The sequence below is a fragment of the Montipora capricornis genome, chromosome 6 (assembly GCF_036669925.1).
Source record: "Montipora capricornis isolate CH-2021 chromosome 6, ASM3666992v2, whole genome shotgun sequence".
NCBI classification, from domain to species: Eukaryota; Metazoa; Cnidaria; class Anthozoa; order Scleractinia; family Acroporidae; genus Montipora; species Montipora capricornis.
Window position 1 is genome coordinate 58128279 of NC_090888.1, and position 20680 is coordinate 58148958.

The 20680-nt window shown below is 38.4% G+C and overlaps 1 protein-coding gene across 1 annotated transcript in view; it reads left to right on the top strand.

Moving 5' to 3' along the window:
• Positions 1-3836: 3836 nt before the first annotated feature.
• Positions 3837-20680, top strand: part of LOC138052654 (leucine-rich repeat serine/threonine-protein kinase 1-like) — a 71759-nt gene continuing 54915 nt past the window's right edge. Inside the window, exons 1-9 of the mRNA XM_068899195.1 lie at positions 3837-4053; positions 6665-6888; positions 7559-7599; positions 9925-10090; positions 12308-12346; positions 13177-13291; positions 15651-15908; positions 18077-18214; positions 20110-20471. Coding sequence (XP_068755296.1) covers positions 6687-6888; positions 7559-7599; positions 9925-10090; positions 12308-12346; positions 13177-13291; positions 15651-15908; positions 18077-18214; positions 20110-20471 — 1321 coding nt within the window. The 5' untranslated portion in view covers positions 3837-4053; positions 6665-6686. The remainder of the gene's footprint in view (positions 4054-6664; positions 6889-7558; positions 7600-9924; positions 10091-12307; positions 12347-13176; positions 13292-15650; positions 15909-18076; positions 18215-20109; positions 20472-20680) is intronic.

Here is a 20680-nt window from a genome sequence, read left to right on the forward strand (position 1 = left end):
TTTTTTATCCTGTGCAAACTAGGATGTTACAGAAATCAGCCCAATAGCAAGACAGGTACTATCTATGTCAGGCCCACACTTTTGGTAAAAACTACCCAATTTGTAAGGATTTGTTTATTCTTTGAAACAAGGTTACCCTCCCAGAAGGGTTGCCATCCGAAATGGAAAAATAACAAATTGTTGTTTATACTGATTTTGCAAAAATTGATGTCCAAGAAGATGTTGAAAATAATCAAGTTTATCAAGGGTGGATAAGTCAGTATCTGTCAGTTTCAAAGTCTGCCAAGCTTTCAGTATTTCCACTTGAAACTGGGGAACATGCACACTTTATCATGTGGCCTGTATGGCCCTGCACACGCTTTCATTGTAAAACTATTGGAAAAATCCCTGTGAGGGCCGTACGCATTTGTGCAAGCAGGGCCGGAAAAAGCTGTATGGCCCTGCTAGCAGCACGTACTGCTCCATGGATTTTTTCACTTTTAACCATCAAAGTTATTTGCAGCCAGAAATGCAAATTACATGTAATGCAAACATGATATTAGATAAGTTTTCAATGCAACTTTTTGTTACTTATTTTGTCCAAACTTCATCTTCTGAGAGCTCATAAATTGTGTAAAGAGCCCATAATTATGATAAAATGCATATTGACTGAGTTTAGGTTGGCCTGAACAGGAGAACATTTGGCCCTCCGTCATGGCACACAGACCTTGCTGGGCTCGGTCCATATGCCATGACCTTGGGCCTAATATTTTCCTGTCTAGCACTCCCACTCAGTCAATAAGTGCACATTAAGCACATCTAGTTAAGAGGTGTGTCGGAAAATCTTGGCTAATGTTTAAAGTGAAGTGTATATTCTTTATACTCTGGATAGTGACATCCACTGGATAAAGTTATCTAGCCTTTGAGCAACTGGGGCCAGGTTGATTAGAAATGCAAACCAAATCACAAAAAGTGGGCTTCTTGCAAAAATGCCATGTCTTTGTGCCTCATTGAGTTAATATGCATCAGAGGATGACTGGCTATGATGCAGCGATCCTGTCACTACACCAAAAAAGTAAGTTGGGTGTTAGGATTTGTTTGGAACCAACAAAAGTGGGTCTTGCCAAGTATTAGAAACTGATGTTGTTGTTTGTCCATCGTAGCGATGAGGACCAAGACTTCCTTCTACGTTGTTGAAATTGGTTTCGGTGTGTCTGGAGGTGGCTGGTGAGTCCAATCCGGGCACGCAAGTAGCGATTACAATGGTGGCACTTGCAGTTACCCTCTGTTGTGGTTGAGGTGCTGGCTAACCTGACTTTCCTGTTGGTTTGTTTCTCCTCAGCAGCGAGTGTTCTTGCTGATTCTGAGATGTTGGCACGAAGATTGATCATGTAGCACCAGTTTGGTCGATCGCTGGCATAGAATTCCCAACTTTCCTAATTGATGTTCATAGCATTGAGAGAGGATTGAGGACATCCTTGTATCTCTTTTTCTGACTGCCTGCAGTTCTCTTGCCTGTTGAGAGCTCACCATAGAAGAGCTGTTTTGGAATTCTGTAGTCAGGCAATCTGTGCAAGTGTCCAGCCCAGCGTCTATATGGACGCAGCGATATAGTGTGCTGCCAAGGTATGTGAAGCTGTCATCTGACTGCAACTTGGTACCCTTGACCTTGATGTTAGGCTCTTTGTATGTTGTACCAGGTGCAGGTTGGTGCATCACTTCTGTCTTCTTGGTGCTAATGATGAGACCAAAGTTGTCACATGCCCCTGAGAATTTGCCCATAGTTTGCTGTGATTGCTCTTCAGTAGTAGCAATTAGGGCTCAGTGGTCAGCAAAGAGAAGATCAAGTATCTTTGTTAGGTGTACTTTGGTTGATGCTTTCAGACGTCTCGGATTGAATAGTTTGCCATCAGTTCTGCACCGAATTTCAAGACCAGGGTCTTAATCAGTGTATGCATCGGAGAGCATGGCAGAACATGATGGAAAACAGTGTCGGAGCCAAAACACATCCTTGTTTTACTCCACTGCTAACAGGAAATTTTATTTGAAGTTCCACTGTCATTGAGCACATGAGCCATCATGCCATCGTGGAACTGGCGTATCATGGTGATAAAGGTTGGAGGACAGCCATACTTAGCCATGATTTTCCACAACCGCTCTTGACTGCCGGTATCAAACTACTATTATTATAACCATACATAATTATTGTTATCAACATTTGGGAGCCTTTTAGAAAGCATGACTTTCCTGCTTACATGTAGCTAAACAGAAAAAAATTATTGTTGCTAAATATCAAAATTACAACATGGCAACAATATTTTATTTGGAGATTTGTATATACATTCTACCCTGTTTTAAACTTTTTCTCATTTCTTTCCTCAATCTTTCTATGTTATTATTTTCATGTTATACAAGGCACCTTTGGAGGCCAACTCTAAGGTGAATGGGCCACCATGTATAAATGAGGATTCCACACACACACACACATTTTCACCTTCTCTTGATAACGCCATGGTACAGACTATTAACATTCTTTGCAGGGGGGGGAAGGGGAGTGAGAGGTGTTTCATCTTTTTGCAGTGCTTTGTTTTTTTTTTTTTTCTGCATGAGTACTTAAAAAACTTCTTTCGCCAAACGATCCTTTTTTTTGATGATTACAACGGCAAATTCCTGTCACCTGTCGATCCCGCAACGAATATCACATTGAGGAGAAACCACCCTCCTCACCCCCCTATAAAATTAACTGGTCCGTTTGCGTTTGGCGTGCTCTGTTGCACGTTTAGTGCGCTCTGTTGCACGTTAAGTGCGAAGTCCGGTTGCCAGGCGGAGAGGAACCTTCCCCGCATTCCTTTTGATCTCACGTTGAAATAAACTTCACAACTGACATGTGTCAAACAGCGTACATTTAACAGGTTTATAGGGGAATCGAGACTTTCCGGAACAAGACTCGTATCTTGTACACCTTTGGACACCGATCGTTCAGCTTGACTAGTTTCAAAAACAGTGAAAGTAGTAAACGACTCTTTGGCCAAATGGAGAGTTTTTCCGGAAAACATCAACGTCTTTGTCTGCTCTTTGAAAAACCACAACGCTACTGCAAACGATGTCAACTGCTCCTTGCTTGTTTTCCCGCCGAAACGGAGTTGTCTTCATTTGTATTTGAACATAACTTTCTTTTCCTTGCCGGGAAGTCGCTTCCAGAAAATTCCGACGGGAAGTGGTGGTCAAATCCATATGAGCCGTCTAGTTCGTTAAAAATTTGACATTCTTCCAGGTACGAAGAGTACACAGTTTCTTGAATCCAACGGGAAAAATCGTCTGCCATATTTTTCCTCCTTGTCATTTAACCGCTGACATACCGGAAGTAATGACAATATCAATGTCAATGCCGAATTTCTCAGTGATTGCATGTATTTTTGAGTCAAATCTTTATATTTTGTTTGTGGAAATTCCAGGTAAAAAGTCTTTTTGTCCAATCCTCCATGTTTTAGGAAGACTAAATATAGCCGTTTTGAACACTTTTCCGGGGACTTGATTTACCGTTTCCGGTAGGCTTACTCGATCTGCAAGCAGCTGTTCGTTTTAGGGAGGGACGGACTGGTGGGGTCCACCATGCAAATATGCCGAACAACTGTACGCACCCATTTTATCTTCATCTTTTGCTTTTAAAACTATTATTGTCTTTAAGTTTCTCCGTTCTGTTAGCATCTGGGTGACATTAACTTCATGGGAAGAGTTATTTTCCAATTCATCTGAATCTTTTTATCGAGCCACCCTCTCTCCAACAAGAATAGTTACTGTCGTACCCAGGTCTTCCCTCGACATTTCTTTCCTTTCTTGGAAGATCCCAGCGAAATCGTTTCGGTCTCAAGTTTGAGTGGGACGATTTTTTTGGCCTAAAATGACCTCTGACGCTTCGGGGATTAACTAAAAAATGTGCCTGGCTTGTGAGGTAATATTGTTAAATTGGAAGATCTTTTCTTTGATTTGCGATGAGCGAAAAAACCTCAGCGATGCATAGTGCAGAGGGGATTTTCTAGCTTACAAGCTTTCTTTCGGCATAACTGATTGGAGGTAAGTGGAGCATTTTATTGATTTTTATATTGATTGTCTAAAACAGACGAGTGCTTTTACATTTTGCAAACTCTTATATTGTTGGTGTAACAGTTTATTTTCCACCTCCCAGGCACACACACAGAGATCCTTCTGTCACGAGGTTGTAAACAAACAGAAAATGTATAAAGCTTAGATACAGTCGAACGGCTCAGATATAACTCTTCAAAGATAATTAAATCGACGATTTAGTACTCTACAGATTCCATGTGAAGAAAATTATTTTATTTAAGTAGCGTTAATGGTTGTTGCAATTGAAAATCGACAAGCTTGTACAACATCTGTGTGAAATCAAATGATCACAGACTCGACAGACGATCCATGCATGCAAGGAAAAAATAGAAGTCGTTCGATTGTGAGCAGTTCGAGTCCGAGCCCAAATGTATGCATTGTTTATTTCCTCCGTTTGTACTGTTTCTCGAAGTTGCTTGGTTTTTTATCACATTTATCGTTCTTCCGCATTTTGACTCGCCTTTTTTGCCTCGTTTTGAACGTTTGCTTCTTTTCTATTAATCTATTCAATCTTGTCAAAAAAATTAAAAACTTCATCACCGTCAGTTCGGCGGTTCTTGAGGAATATAAGATCATTTGTTTCTTTTATTTTAAGACTGAAGAACGTGAAGAATTAAGACGGTGTGTGGGATGTTTTGGCAGATACCATAACGTTTATAAGGTGAAAAACTTTTTGAATACCTTTCCGTCGCGATTCCAGATCACGCCAATACACGAAAGCTGTTTTGATAAATATTTTATTGGTGTCAGAAGATAAATGAATTTATTGAAGGTGTTCCATTGTATTACTTTTGATGTAGTGCACAGCCAAGAAGATTTGATAAAGTAACTAACATCCGTGAGATTTAGAATCGTGTATAATCATTTTTTTTTAAATTTTACCTCTGAAGGTTTCTTTAATAACCCTTATAAGATGTAATGGATTATCCTTGTTATTTTATGGAGCTATCAGGTATTGCCCACAAAGTAACTTTAGCTTTGATTTTCATCACATATATGTTGGAGTTCAAATTCTAAGTTCAGAATTTTCCAAACCATTTCAGTATAATAAGATTTGATTTTTCTTTGTCTGATATTCATTATCTAAAACAAAGGAAAAATCAAAATTGAACTATTTTGAAAAAAAAAAAGAACCAAATATAAAATTGAACCATAACATATACATATTTAGTTCTTTAAAGAAAGAAAGAAATTACAAAAATTAAAAATATATAAAATTATATTTATATGCATGTATATGTTTGCATGTGGTTCACCACTCCCTTTTGATGAGAGTAGCTTTTCAAGACCAGTGAAATAAAAGGATACAAATGAACATAACTAGTAAAAGAAATTTGGTTGGGGCAGGGACTGTCCACAGGACTATCCCAAATGTACATGTACTAGTACTAGTACTAGTTGTCACGCCAGGACAGGACCTTGGACTTCTTATTGCAACAGTACACCCATGCTGCCTCCTACAGACTATTTTATCTTGTTTTTATTACAATCCCAGTGGTTTTAATGAGTACCGACAGGCAAGGAAAGTATTTGCTGAGTGCTACTAAATCACTCCGAGATAAGATGCCTACTTTTTCCCTAAATTGAAGTAATGAAAGACAGATTCATTCATTATTCATTCATTAGATCAAACCCTTCGGTGCAACCCTTGTCAAAAGCTTGGGAATGAATATTCTCAATGAATTCCTTAATTAAACCGAAATATTTTTTAATACTGTTGCATGTTGTCTGTTCTTACTGCTAAAGTATTGCCACTGAGAAACGTTTCTCTTTTTAGGGATGTAGCATGTGAAAAATTAAATTCAAAGAAACACAGCATTAATTTATTTTGAAAAGTGACCCAAGAAACATGTACTCATGTTGTAGTTAAATTTGAGCTGGGTAATCGGGCTAACTTGCTTTGATGGCAACTTTCAAATTGCTAATCTTGTCCATTTTTCTGACAATGTCTTGGAAAAATACATACAATGTAGCCAGGCCTCACTATAAATCAATACATTGGTGAGAAATTATTCCTGTGCCAAAATGATGGGAAAATGCAAAATCATTTCTACCATCTTAATGGCACATGTTGAATTCTGTGTCAAACTTTCATGTTAAAATCCTGTATATATGCAATTTTCTGGGTGGCAGGTAAATATTGTTAGACTCAACAAACCCCAGGTTATGGTTGTTCTAAATGAGATACACATGTAAGTACGTGCCATTACATGTATTTCTAATTAGCATTTAAAGGGAAATTACTGTGGGTAAAAGTTGAATCTGAGCAGTTTGACTCAGAGATGATCACCAGACCTGCTCCCAGTTGCTAAGACTAACATAACATTTTGCTGTGAAGGAAGGCGTTGTTTTAGTAAACCTGGTGTGACTACAAACAATTATAGATTTTGTTTTCATTGTGCCTTATATTATTTCTATGTGTATCCATTTTGTGACTTGCAAATGTAGTAAAGTTAATAATGACCTTCAAATTAGAGAATTAACTAAAGAAAATTTAAAGGGCAGAGTGTAGCCAGTAGCTGTGAGTTGTGATCCTGTGGTTAATTAATTATTGTTTCAGGATTCGATCTACTGTTTTTTAAATGGCTGCACCAGTGTTCACATTCTTAGGAGATCTATTGCATCAAGCAGCAATCTTTGACCAGCGTGATTTGCTCAGATCTCTTTTACAAGCTGGAGTGCATGGAGAAGCAAACAGTCCTGATGCACGTGGATTAACACCCCTGCACACTGCTGCACTTCACAACAGTGCTGGTTGCCTTGCAGAATTACTTGAGTGGCATGGTATGTTAAGTTGTCTCAAATTAAATTAAAATAGGTCAACAATCCTTGAGAGTGAATCAAAGACAAGACCAAGAAATCATGTGCCATGTCCTAATCCTCTTGTTCATTAGCCCTTTGGGATGCTACAGAATCCAAACACGTTTTTGGCAAGTTCCAGCTACACTAAGACATGGGCAATTCCAGGCATCGTTACTCTCTGAAACTTTCACTTCAAAACTTTAATAATGAAAGTTACCTTTGGTGAAGTTGCAGTGATACGTCTTGCCAAGCTTGCAATAAGTGAGCTTGACTTCTAACTGGCAGTCTGAAAAAACTTGCAAAATGTAATTAATGTTATAATAAAATTTTGTTATTATATACCTTAAAGGTAAAATTGAACTCAATATAACTGGTATGCAACAACGAAGGATGAAATGTTAAGATATTCCTTTTATGAAATTGTGTGGCAGACATTTCCTTCATGGTTCACAGGTCATAACCCATTCATATGTTCTTCATCACTCCTAAGGTTAAGACAGTGGTATGATCATTCCATTATTGGTCTTTTTAATATTGACCTTTGACCTATACAAAAAATTTGGAAACCTGGTTCAGCCAAAACATAATGCATTCATTCTGAAAATTAAGGAGAAGAAACATACAACTTGACTGATGACAGTTTCCCTTTTAGGAGATGTAAACTTACAGTCTTCTGATGAGGACAACTGCTCTGTAAGTTTAAGGAAAATTAATGTTGTCCACTTAATCTCCAGTAATTATAATTTCTTATAATTTTATATACCAATGATTAGCAATCTTTAATTTGAAATCTCATATTGTTTAGTCAAGTAGGCTAAGCATGATTAGTATGCATCATGGATTCATTTCTTCTTAGATTCAGCTTTGCAAGTCCGAGTGGTTTTTTCTGTGGTTATTTCCCCAGTTATTATGGTCAATAGACCTTTTTCCCGGTTGCATGCCTAGTAACCTGGTCTTTAAATGAAAGTGAGGCTGGTGTTGACCTAGACCTCCCTCTTTTTCTTATGTTAATGATTTTGTTCTCATGCTAATTAGTTGGAATCATTTTTGTTTACATAAGGAAAGCAGTGAGGTTTCTAGTATCAGCCTCACATTCAATGATTCATAGGCCAGGTAACTTAGCGCAACTGTAAAATGGTCTATTACTCACTTATGTCCAGAAATGAAGCAGCTCGAATCAGTTTCAACGCTTACATGTATATGTAATGCTCTTATTGGAAGCCAGGATAGGCACTACAACACTGTATCATGAATTAGCAACATTGTGGTACCAAGTGAAACATAGATTTTTGCTGAACAAGATGCAGTCATTATTGTGACGTAATAATTATGTCACCGTGGCAATGGGCAAGCCCTATAAAAACACCCTTTATTTTGTCTTAAGTTGCTTACAGTATATCTCAAAAATGAACTAGGTGACCCCCATTTTTTATTTCTGAAAAGTAATAAGAAGGGCAAGATGAAACTTTCTGCAAAGGTTAAAAAAATTCTATGTAGCAGATTCAGAGCCACCTTAACCCATTGACTCCCAGGGTTTCCCCATTGACGAGTAAAATCGTCTGGTGTTAGACAGAGTAGGCCGGTTTGGACGTCAAAGGGTTAATGCTGTAATTTTTTTAAGATGGCTCTGAATCTGCTATCTAGACAGAATTTTTTTAAACTTTGCCAAAAGTTTTATCATGACCTTCTAATCACTTTTCAGCAATAAAAAAGGGGGGTCACCTAGTTTGTTTTTGAGATAATTATGAGCAACTCAATCCAAAATATTATACTGTAGGGTGTTTTTGCTGGGCCTTCCCATTGCCAAGGTAACTTATTACATCACAATAATGATCACATCTTGTTTGGAAATAATCGGTGTTTCATATGGTACCATAACATTGCTGTTACGTGATACAGAGATGTAGCGTCATGAATTCAATCTAAAGAGAGTGTCTTCTAAGTGTTGAAACCCTGGCATCCAACACAAAGTACATGTAACTATTTCTATCAATAAGCTTACGGTAAATTAATTCAGCTTTTTTTCCTTACTAGAGGAGCACCATTTGGGGATTAATTGTCTTTATTAAATTCTCAACCTCGGATAATGCATTTCGCGTGCTCTGATTGGTTCACTCAATCTCAGTTATCAGCTCATATACCTTAGTTTGACCTTATATGGCAAATGATTGCATTAAGCATTGCTAAACTAAATTTTTTTTCGCCCGAAAGCGAGATTTCCCTTTGAATACAGCCAAAAAAGAAAAAAACCTTTTTTGTAGAAAGTTTGGATCATTTCCAACGTTTAGAAGTATAGTATGTGAAAAGGCAAGAAATGTTTTTGTGATGAGCCTACGTCTGTCTGACCACAAGGTATTACACGACATCGTATCTTCATTGAGTCTTTTCGATTTCGCTCGGAATTTCTCGCTTTTTTCGCTCGTATTTCGTACTTCCAAATTTTTGGAGTTTAAGGAATTTAATAAAACAATAATTATTATTTCATTCGCGCTTGTTTGATATGAGACTGGTTATAGCCAACTCATATCCAACGTGCGCTCATGGGATAATTGTTAAGTACAGGTTTTGTATTCCGAGACACAAGTTATGTTAAAGTTGGGGAGGAGAGCCAAGGGGACACTTTTTAACGCTTATTAAAACCTAGCCTACGTGTAGCCAATTAAAACCCACATGCATCTAATTTCCCATGGGCATTTCTGGATGTATTTCCAAGTAAATGTTGGTTTTTGTAAGTTTATGTAGAATAATCATGCCTGTTTGTTATGTTATATGCATATCAGACACAGTCTGATGCAGTTTTGATTTTGATTTCTGAGCGGAACCAACAAAAAGAAGGATTGAAGTACAAAGTTAAATTCCTAGACAGTTTGGTTGGGACTTTAACTTGGCTGCAGTTTGTATCTTTATCAGGTCATCTGAATGGATGCTACTGTTTGTCACCATGTGAGGTTTAGCTTGTGCTGTAGGGCTATGTTTTTCTGTAATAACTTAATTGGCCTTTTTTTCTTTTCTTGACAGACTGCTCTTCACCATGCAGCTCGAAATGGTCACCTGCGTTGTCTCAAAGTTCTTATTGATGGGGGGGCCAAGGTTGATATGAAAAACAAGGACGGAAAAACTGCTGTACAGATTGCCCTTGAAAAAGGAGAATATGAATCAGCCAAATATTTGAAGACTGTTGAAGGTATCATGGCAGAATTGGGGGTCCAAGCAGTCTAGGTTGTAGCTAGGTCAGGTCAGGAACTAAGTGTAGGCCAGGAGGAGGTTTCTGCTAGCATTTCGAATTAACCCTACAAATCAGGTTTAATCTGGTTAATTAAGGGTTGGGATTGTTTAGTGTGACCTGTCCTGTGACAGGTCTGTGTTTTTCAAGCAGCCATATCAGAATCTGTGTGAGAACTGCTACAATAATACGGTAATTATAGCAAAATGTATTTTTGTCAGGGTTAGCAGTTCTTAGGGAAGACGAGAGGCAGACCGAAGTCAAAGGCAACCTGAAGGCTCCTTTTTCATTAGCTTCTACCATAACTTACCACATCTGTCGCAACTCATGGCAGGGGTGGACACCACTCCAATCCAATTGCATGCACAACTTTTCCCAGTAATACTGATACTCAATTTACCCACCACAAATTGATGGAAAGCTGAGTGAACTTTGGAGTGCACGAGCTGGGATTCGAATCCGGAGCGCTGGAATGCAGTCGGCGAGCGATACCCACTACGCTACATGCACGTTGTTATGCAGGACTGTCAGCAGATTTGGATGTGAATGTTGAGTGCAAGTACATTTTATGAACTTTTAAGTCAACTTCACGTGCATACTGTACACATGTTGACAATTTCCTGCCATTAAAGACTTCATACAACATGATGGTAAATTAACCCATTCACTCCACAGGCACCCCAGGACACCCCCAGTTGACGAGTAAAATCTTCATCTTCTGACGTTTGACAGAGTAAAATCTGTTAAGCCTCACTCCCAGGAGTCAATGGGTGAAAACAAAAATTGTTCAGTTAAGCCCTGACCAAATGAGAGCGAGAGTTGATGAGAGTTGAAACTCTTGAGAGCTCACGAGAGTCAATGAGAGTGATCGACAGTTGGCCAAATGAGAGCGAGAGTTTGTCCGAGTTTTACGGGCAAACAAAAGAGAGAGCCTGGGAACCACCCTGTCAAACCCCCCTTTGTAAGGTAAATATGATGACTAGCCAGCTGGTATATTCAGCCTTGGTGTTGTCCTTGGTCCCTGAATCCAATATCATAATTTATTATTATTATATTTTTACTTTTATATCTGAGCCTGCTGGAAAAAAAGGTAACGTTTGATCGCAAAACTCTCCCTCAACTCTCGTGCATGGCCAAAACGAAACAAAACTCTCACCAACTCTCAGGAAAAATTTGAGCAGATTCAAATTCGATGAGAGCTTTTGATAGTCTACGAGAGTAGCCGAGAGGGGATGAAAGTTCCTGGCCAAGAGAGTGAGAGTTTTAACTCTCATCAACTCTTGCTCTCGTTTGGCCAGGGCTTTAGAGTTCTGTGGACCTAACTTGAAACTCAATTTCACTCTTGCAGTCAAATGTGAAGGTATCTAGGGGCGCATACAATGTACTTCAAACAGTATGTTATGCAGGCATGTTTAGTGGTGTGGATTCTTTTTGAAGGAGGATTTTTATTCTTTCCTGCAGCCTGTTTTTCTCCACCTGTCCACTGCTAATAAAGTTACCGGTAATAGATCTAAATTAAATGCAGTGTTTCGGCTGCCACAAAAAGCTACTGCAGCAAATGCTAGCTATGGGAGTTTGTTCAGTTAAGGAGCTGTCTGTCACTTTTCAGGCCTCTGAACTTCTCTGATTACATACTTTAATCTATACAGACTTGATAATTTTTAGAATTTACTTATCTCTCTGCATCAATATTTCTGCACTTGAATAACAAAAGGTTTAGAATTCCCATTTTAAGGTGGAAAGGTCTCTCAGCTCATTTAATTTATGAGGGCAAAATTACTAAATAAATTAAATAAATTATGTAATTAACCCATTGACTCCTGAACCCCCCACCCCCCCATTGGCGAGTAAGTTGTCTGGCATAAGACAGAGTAAAATCTATTAAATAAGTCTCACTCCTAGGGGTCAATTAATGGGTTAATTTATGGGGATTACCCAGCATGCATTCTTCAGCTGTCCAATTTTTTCAGAGAGTTTAGTTCAAAACTAGTCTTGTTTCTGGGGGGGAGGGGTATTGTGTGAAGACTTTGATTGACTTTTTTTCCTGAAATCGTGAGTACTGAACCCCCATTGGAAGTTGTGGATGTTACAATTATTGAAATGACCACATTTTCAAGGGAGTAAGAAATTGCAAATTAAAGGAAGTCTAATTTTTTTGTTACTTGAACTGTTCAACAGCCATCAGACGACTGGCTCGAGAAGAAGAAGTATCTCAAGGTATGTGGCCCTGGTTCGATTCCCAGACCCAGTTCCATATGAGAATGGAGTTTGTTGGTTCGCTACTCTGCCCCGAGAGTTTTCCTCAGCTGGGTACTCCAGTTTTCCCTTCTCCTCAAAAACCAATGCTTGATTTCAGTTGATTTGAGTTAAATTTGTTTTTAATTATTTCTAATAATTAGGAATCAAGCCAGCTTAATTCAAATTGTTGTTTAGTGTTCCCAATTAGAGCCCTACACTATAGTTGTTACAACTAAATATTACAACTACCGTCAACAAGCTTTACCAAGGCAGGGTTACTCTTCTTTATAATTAAGTATGTCATGAGTTGACAACTTTTATCACTCAACTACAACTTATCATACCAACACTGTAGTCATGGTCTGTGGTAACCGCAAAGAAGGAGGTGCTGTGTGTGTACAGTGTAGTGGCATCTGCAAAGGGCTAGAGGCTTTTTAGTCTTCTCAGATGAAGTCAGTAATGATAAATTATCCACAGACTCCATCTCATGACTTCACAATATTTATAATTTATTGTTTGTAAACTTTGCAAGTTGTCAAAATTTAAAGAAGACTTGACACTTTTAAATGAATAATAATAAGTCCATTGTCACCATCAATTTACATGCATGGACCTTGTAGCAGCGGCTCAGGTACCATACATGATTATTTTAAATTATGCTTCCAGAGCGATCACATGGAACTGTGCTATTTGCAATTCAGTATTTGGTATTTGTTTACCGGTAGTACATCTGAAGAGGCATTATTGATGCATTTGTCCTTGGTTGTGCTGAAGTCATTTGATTCACGTTCCACTTTTTTTTTTTTCAGAACTGTTTCGCTGTTGTACTTTGGGTGATTTACCAAGAGTCCAAGAGCTCATAGCAGAGGCCAGTACAACTACCGTCAACAAGCTTTACCAAGGCGGAACCACTCTTCTTTATAAGTAAGTCATGAGTTGACAACTTTTATCACTCAACTAGTATTGCTTGTCATACCAATACTGTAGTCAGGATCTGTTATACAATGTAACTGCATAGGAAGTGCTGTGTATGTAGTGGCATCTGCAAAGGGCTAGGCTTTTTAGCCCTCTCAGATCAGTAATGATAAAATTAATTAGTATATACATGTACTATACTAAAACAGTGGATAGCGTTGAACGTGGGCGCTGATTGGCTCGTCAAACTCCGAATATCCTGTGCTATTTACCTCCGAGTAACTCAGGAAAAAATGGCGTCCCGATTTGCATCCGTGACAAGTAAAGAAAACATCCAAATTAATTTTTTGTGCTGTATATATATTATCTCGCTGTTTTAGTATATACCAAAACAACTATTCGGTGGCTTTGCGGCTCGGTAAATATCCACCGCTAGCCACCGGCCTCCACAATTATCCACAGACTCTATCTCATGACAATACACAACCTCCATCTCACTTGAATAAACATTGCTGCCAAAATCCCCAGCTTGTGAACAGCTAGTTAGTACATAGTTAATAAGATTAATAATAACCTTTCAGCTTAGACTCTCCTGCTCATATACTTTTCTGTTACCACCGAATTCTCGAATGTTCTAAAAAGTCTAATAATTTTTGTTATTATGGTAATTACACAGTATAAGAATTCTTAGCGCCTTGTCTAAGTTCCTAAAAATGTGAAATAAGTCTTAGAAAGTCAAGCAACGTGCGACGACCATTTTTCGTAACATCAGCTGCATTTGTATGTTTTTACAACAAGATCAGCTGGGTTTTCAATAAGAGCTGGCGGCCAGCGAAATTCGCTGGCAATTGCATGTGAACTAGCCGTCTACTTTTCTTTAGACATTACCCTAAATTTTACGAGTAACATGAGAAACATTCGCACAGTTTTTGAGACAGCGGTCCAGCAATCCAGTATGTGGTGTAAGCTGCCTGATTTGCTAACTACAGGTACCTTTGATTGAAGGGTGACAAGATGACATTTTTGGTCATGACGTATGAAATTATCGTATTTACCCATGTACAAGTCTATCCCGTGTATAAGTCGACCCCCCCTTTTTTGATTGCAAAAAAAGCAATTTCTTAATATCTTTGTTAAATGTTTATGGGACACTAATCTTGTATTCTTCGATTTCTGAAAATGTGGATCATACACAAAAAAAATCAGGGTCTCAAGCGCTTAATGGTTTTGTGGCTCAGCAGTTGTTGTATATGCGGGCATTTTGTCCTTGAGTTTCTCCGAAAATCGTTGTTCGTTGTTTCGTTGTTCAAGGATAAAGGGCTTTAGAGGATAAGCACAACATCACAGAGGCAGGAGTCAATCTTTGAAAATACAGTGTAACTTGCGAACGATGCGAAAATGTGCAAGGTTTAATTGGTCCTTGACTTGTAATTTCTCACATGACAAACAAAGCAAAACTCATAAACCAAACAATATGAAGTTTGCAAAAGCATTTAAATCAGCTAGGTTTGTATTAAGAATGAAAAACAATCGTTACCAACCAGCATTTTCAGTCAACACGAGTGACGATGCTTGCATGCAAACAGGAGGTATTGCGTCAGGTTACTAAGCCGTTGAACGATCGCATTTTATTTGAAGAAACAGAAATGCTTTTAAGAGCTTTCCACCTTTGGAAAACAAAAATTTCCAGTGTCTATTTCATATTTGTGCTTGTGAGTATCTTCAACATTATAAGTTGGACAAATCCTGTTTCATTTCAAATGGAATTGCTTACATTCATTTTAAAGTCTTTTGTCATTTTTGCCCACTGTGTTGAACTTTGTTATGCACAAGACAACATGATTGTGTTAATTTTGAATAAATTACTTAGCTGGAACTTGGCTCAAAATCTTTGACCCGTGTATAAGTCGAGGGCGATTTTTGGAGCTTCTTTTGAGGCCATAAAAGGTCGACTTATACGCGGGTAAATACGGTACATTTTACGCAGCTGTATAGAATGCAAAGGAGCCTTAAAGGGTCTATGTCATGCTATATTTAATAAAATTAATATCTGTTCAAAACCCAAAATATGTCTTGCTGTCAACTGAATTTCCAAAAGAACTCAAAGTATTCAAAAAAGCCAAAATTTAATGACAGATATATTGAGTGGTTTGTTTAAATACCTTAATTTGTGCTCCAGAAGGCAGGAAATGCATTCTAAGAGGCCCAAATTTGAAAATTTTTTCTGGTGCCCCCTCCCACAAGCTTGTGCCTTTGGCCCTCGAAAAGCACCCCTTTGATAGACAAAGCTAGAGAACTCACATCCACACATTCTCTCTAATTATATTTTTTTCAATGTCATTGCAATTGCAATAATTATTGTCTACAGAGCTTGTCAAGGTGGCCATCTAGAGGTGGTAAAACTTCTACTCAGTAAGGGAGCGGATGGTTCGCCAAACACACTTACTGGAATCACTCCGCTCTATGCTGCATGTTTGAGTGGAAATGTGGAGTTGGTCGGACTGATTGCACATGCAATGCCACAAACAATTAATGTGCCAAGCAAAATGGACAGGTCAACTGCTCTTCATGTCGCAGCAGGGGAGGGATCTGAGGAAATTGTCAAGATTCTTCTACAGGTTCCAAAGTAAGTGTTAAGGTTATATTCTAAATTTTTAAAGTGCTACACTATGACCAAAAATCAATTTTTATTTTTATTTGGATTTTGGATTTCAAAACTATATTTACTAAACACTATTAAGTGATCCAAGTTTTAAGCCTTGATTTCAAAAAGACTATTGTTTATTTTGACTGGAATTTTCCTATTTAGTGGTCTGCCATTACTCGAGAGAACTGGATCTAGGAGAAAATTACATCAAAGACTCAATAGCTGAAGAATGCAACACGTGTGTATGTGGATGAATTAATATGTAGCATGGGAGTTTTGGCTTTCAGACTTTTAAACTTGTGTTTTCCATATACCGGTACTGTACATGTATAATAAAGTGTGTTTACATGCTGAAATTTAAGCTAGTGAGTAAATGACATCACTTTTCCCTAGATCCAACCCTCTGAGGTTCAGTGGGTCAGTTTGAAACGTGAGTAATGGCAGACTGTGAAAAATCTAAAACTTACACTCAAAGTAAACAGCCATTAGATAAAAATCAAAGCTCAAAATTTTGACAGTCAAATGTTAAGCAATTATAACACTTTCAAAATCTGAGGGGGGGAAATGGAAGTGATTTTTTCTTCATAGTAGCACTTTCAGCTATGTGGTTTACATTATGTTACCTTTTAAAAATTGGCGAAGAGACTCAAAAGTCAGACATCGATCAGGAGGCCATCTTTCTTTTACAACGTAAGGATCAGACACCTCCTGGCCCCCTGCTTTGGTGGTAGTCTAATAGTAGTACTAAACTGAGCCTTCTCAAAATGTTTTTGGGGAGCAGGTCATAAGGAAAGTCGAGACGGTTTTGGTGCTAGAGGCACCCAAGCGAGTGCGCAAAGAACGCAAGCTTCTAGGGGAGTCTGGGGGCATGCTTCCCTTGGCTAGGGAATTTTCTAATTTAGACACTCACAGATCCAATTTTAATTGTGCAGTCTGGGGGATTTAAAGTGACGAAATTTCACATAATTATATTGAATTGACACTTACATGGAGTCTGATAAGAAATACAGGAATGTTAGTTAAATAAACATTTCATGTGCACAACGCAAAAAAATATTGCAGACGTGCATTTGTACATCAAACATCAAACAAGCTTTTTTCAAGCTTTTTTCAAGCTTTTATAATATCTGCAGTGACTTTACTTTAGAGACAAAAATGTGTTGTGTCTGGGTTTTTTTCTTTCTCCTCTCATCGTAATAAAATAAGACATTAATTTTTCTGACTGAAAGGAGACGGTCAAACTTTCTGAGGAGGCAGCTCATTGAGCAATTGACCGAGCGGTTTTGAGAAGGCTGCTAAACTACGAAAGGTAGAATTAAGTGATCATTGCACTTAACTGGACAATTTAAGCATTGTCTCTTATACATGTAGACACCTGAAAATTTCAGGTGACTCTAATGAAATTCGAACCCATGACCTCTGCTGTGCCAGTGTAATGCTCTACTATTTAAAACTACTTTACGTCCTCTCTTCCTCATACATGTAATTGCTTTCCAATGGGTAAAGGTAAAGTCTGCTACGAGCCTAGAAGGCCCATCAGGCCGGCGCTTATCTCCGGTTTCTGTAGCATGAAGCGACTAGGAGTATTTACACTCCCCCCTGGATGGGATGCTAGTCCATTGCAGGGTTACCCCCGGCATTAAATTCGCCGGTACCCATTTATACACCTGGGTGGAGAGAGGCACCGTGAGAGTAAAGTGTCTTGCCCAAGAACACAACACAATGTCCCTGGCCAAGCCCCGAACCCGGACCACTCGATCCGCAGTCTAGCACACTAACCATGAGGCCACCGCGCCTCCCAATGACAATTCACAAATTTAGCTACATCTCTTTGGTCTTCCACTCATAATTATATACAAATATTGACATATTTTGATTGGTTTGAAGAGCAGTACAATAAGGTTTTATTGAAATCTTATAATTTTGCTTGCCTACATGTATCGGTCTGCTGCTTTTGTTATCTTTTTTAACTTGCTGTGTTTTTTTTTTCCTTGCCAAGTGAAATTTTATTATTTTGATATTGTTGGGATCAAATATCTCTCCAACACAATCAAATTATTACTCAGCTTGGTTTCATAAAATTTGCAGTGCTCTGTGGAAGAACTGTTTTATGCAAAGGGTTTGATTAAGTGTTAAAATTTTGTCAGGGATGGTGAGGAATCAATGGCCTGTAACAGAATTGACACAAGTGTCAGCACTAGCAGTGGTTTGACTGCTCTTCATCTTGCAGCACAAGGAGGCTTTGTTAAGGTTGTGGATCGACTTTTAAACAGTGGTCATAAGTGGTAAGTAATAATAATAGTTGTAACTATATATAGGTTTAATGTCTTTGTCTTATAGTAGGGCTCTGATGCCCTAGTACTAACTGTTCCGTTGAACAAAAGACCAAACATGCCAATACAGAGAATTTTAACCACTGAAGACAATTCGATCTAAAATACAAAGAATTTATAAATGTTTAAAAGAAACAGAAAATCAACGCAAATAAACTTTGAAACTAACTGAAACCTTACCTCTTGACTGTCTCTGTAATTGACATACTCTGTAGCAAACGGTCCGGTAAAACTTTAGCGAATAACTGGTTAGCAAACATGGTGAACAACCGGTTAGCTTGGTTGTTTCTGCACAACTGAAAATCTTAGATTACACGACTTTAAATCAAACGCTCTACACAACGAGCCTTGCGACATATAAATTCAAGTGGAGTGCGCGGGCAACATTAAACGTAAACAACACGCGCGTTTAGCCTTAACTCATAAAAACAAAGCTGAATGTTCAGTGACACACTAACCAGGAAATAGACAGTTGTTTATTGGACTGTACATGTAATTTATGAAATACAGTGTCTGTCTTGGAAGATTGGCTCAAACTTTTTTTCTTTTGTTTGAATTAGATAAACAGTACTGTAACTGAATTGTAATGTTTAAACAACAAGCAGCAGTGTTTTATCGGGTTTAAAAACATGGGGCATAGCCAGGTGCTTTTAGACCCGATAAAACATGTGCTGCAAGTTTTTTGAATGGCTTCAAAAACATTCCACAAAAAGTGTGTCCTCCTGGACTCAGAACAATGGTTCCAATTGTAAGAGGAGAATATTAGCAAACAACAAAAAACAAGTTATGCCTTATGAGTATTTTTTTATATAAAGAAAACTAACAAGGAGTGTTTTATTAGGATATAAAGCTCATGCACGTGACGTTTTATTGGTGTTTTGATAGGCCGTTAGGCTCATGAATTATTAACGAGTTTTTGAAACATGGATATAAGCAGGAACTCTGTGAGCATGTACAAATTTGTGAACCTGAGGGATCCTTATGGCTCACTCAGAAACCAACAGTTGATTTGATTTCGTTGTACATGTACCACTTAGTGTCCCCAAATAGTGCCCCAGTGCTAGAAGACTCGACAATTAATTAAATAATTATTTAATATTTATTTATTATTATTGTTATTGTTATTTTACCTAATTAAACAGGTTCCTATGCATTTGTAGGTATCCTTAATATGTATGGTGGTCAGCTACATACATGTAGCATTATTTTTGTATTTGATTCATTCAGTCAGTCATCCAGCTTCATCGTGGTAGGAATGCTTGCCACCCTGGCTGCTCTCACTGTCAGATCCTTCTGTCTTTTCCTGTCTGTCATTTTCTTTTGGTTTGTGGTTTTTCTGTCCACTCTGTGAGGTTGTCTATGAACTGGCCCTTTGTGGAAGGCCTCATTTCCTCTGGACGAGAACGCATGTTTTACGAGTCAAATGAGTCAATGAGTCATGAGTCAATGGACTCGCAGTCAATATAGCAATAATTTGTTGATTAAGCCTAAGCCCTCGTTTCAGTGATTAGGCCTAAGCACTCTCTGAAATTTTAGCTTTCATTTTATGGTTTAATTAACTGCAATAACTCGTTGACTCATTGACTCATTGACTCATTGACTCATAAATTCTTGACACTCCCTCTGGACATGCACCAAACCTTTTAACATAAGACTGCATTCCTTGTGTCAGCAGCTTCCCTTAGAAAGGCCTTCAACTCGTCACTTCCTGCAGCCATTCACATTTGACTCCACCCTCTGCTAGTATGCCTGCGATCACTGGCTGTAATGAAGGCATTGGGTAAACTTTTCCAATGTTGACCTCAGAGCAGTTAAATAACGCTAATTTTAAATACCTTTTATTTCAGTGCTGGGCCATGTCATGCAATTCTTAGTCCTCCTTTAAATGCAAAGACTGTAACTGGGCACACTGCTCTTCATGATGCTGTCACTGTAGGGTACAGGGAAGTTGTTAGTGTACTGATAAAACATGGTGCAGATGTGAATCTTACGTCCAATGCAGAACAGCACAAGGATCAGGGTGATCTCGTTCCACCTGTTGATAACCTTGAATCTGCCCTGTCACCCCTAGAGACTGCTTGTGCCCAGGGAGATCTGGAAATGATCAAGTTATTGTTGAGCAATGAAGCAGAAGATGTTGAGCATAAGTGTTTGAATTCTGCCATCATTGCTGAAAACATTGACGTGGTAACAAGTCTTCTTCAACAAGGTACGTTTATGTCATTGAAGGTGCCAATGCGTGAAAACAATCAATGCTCGTTTTTCTGTGGATTTCAAAACAATGTTTAGCCAACACTCGATAGTCAATACTTGAAGCCTTTACGTTTTGGAAAAAGGTTTGTTTAATTTAGCTTCAACTTTCCTATCAAATTGCGTGGGATCACTTTGTTCCATGTAGGGCTGCATTTACGTGGGTCT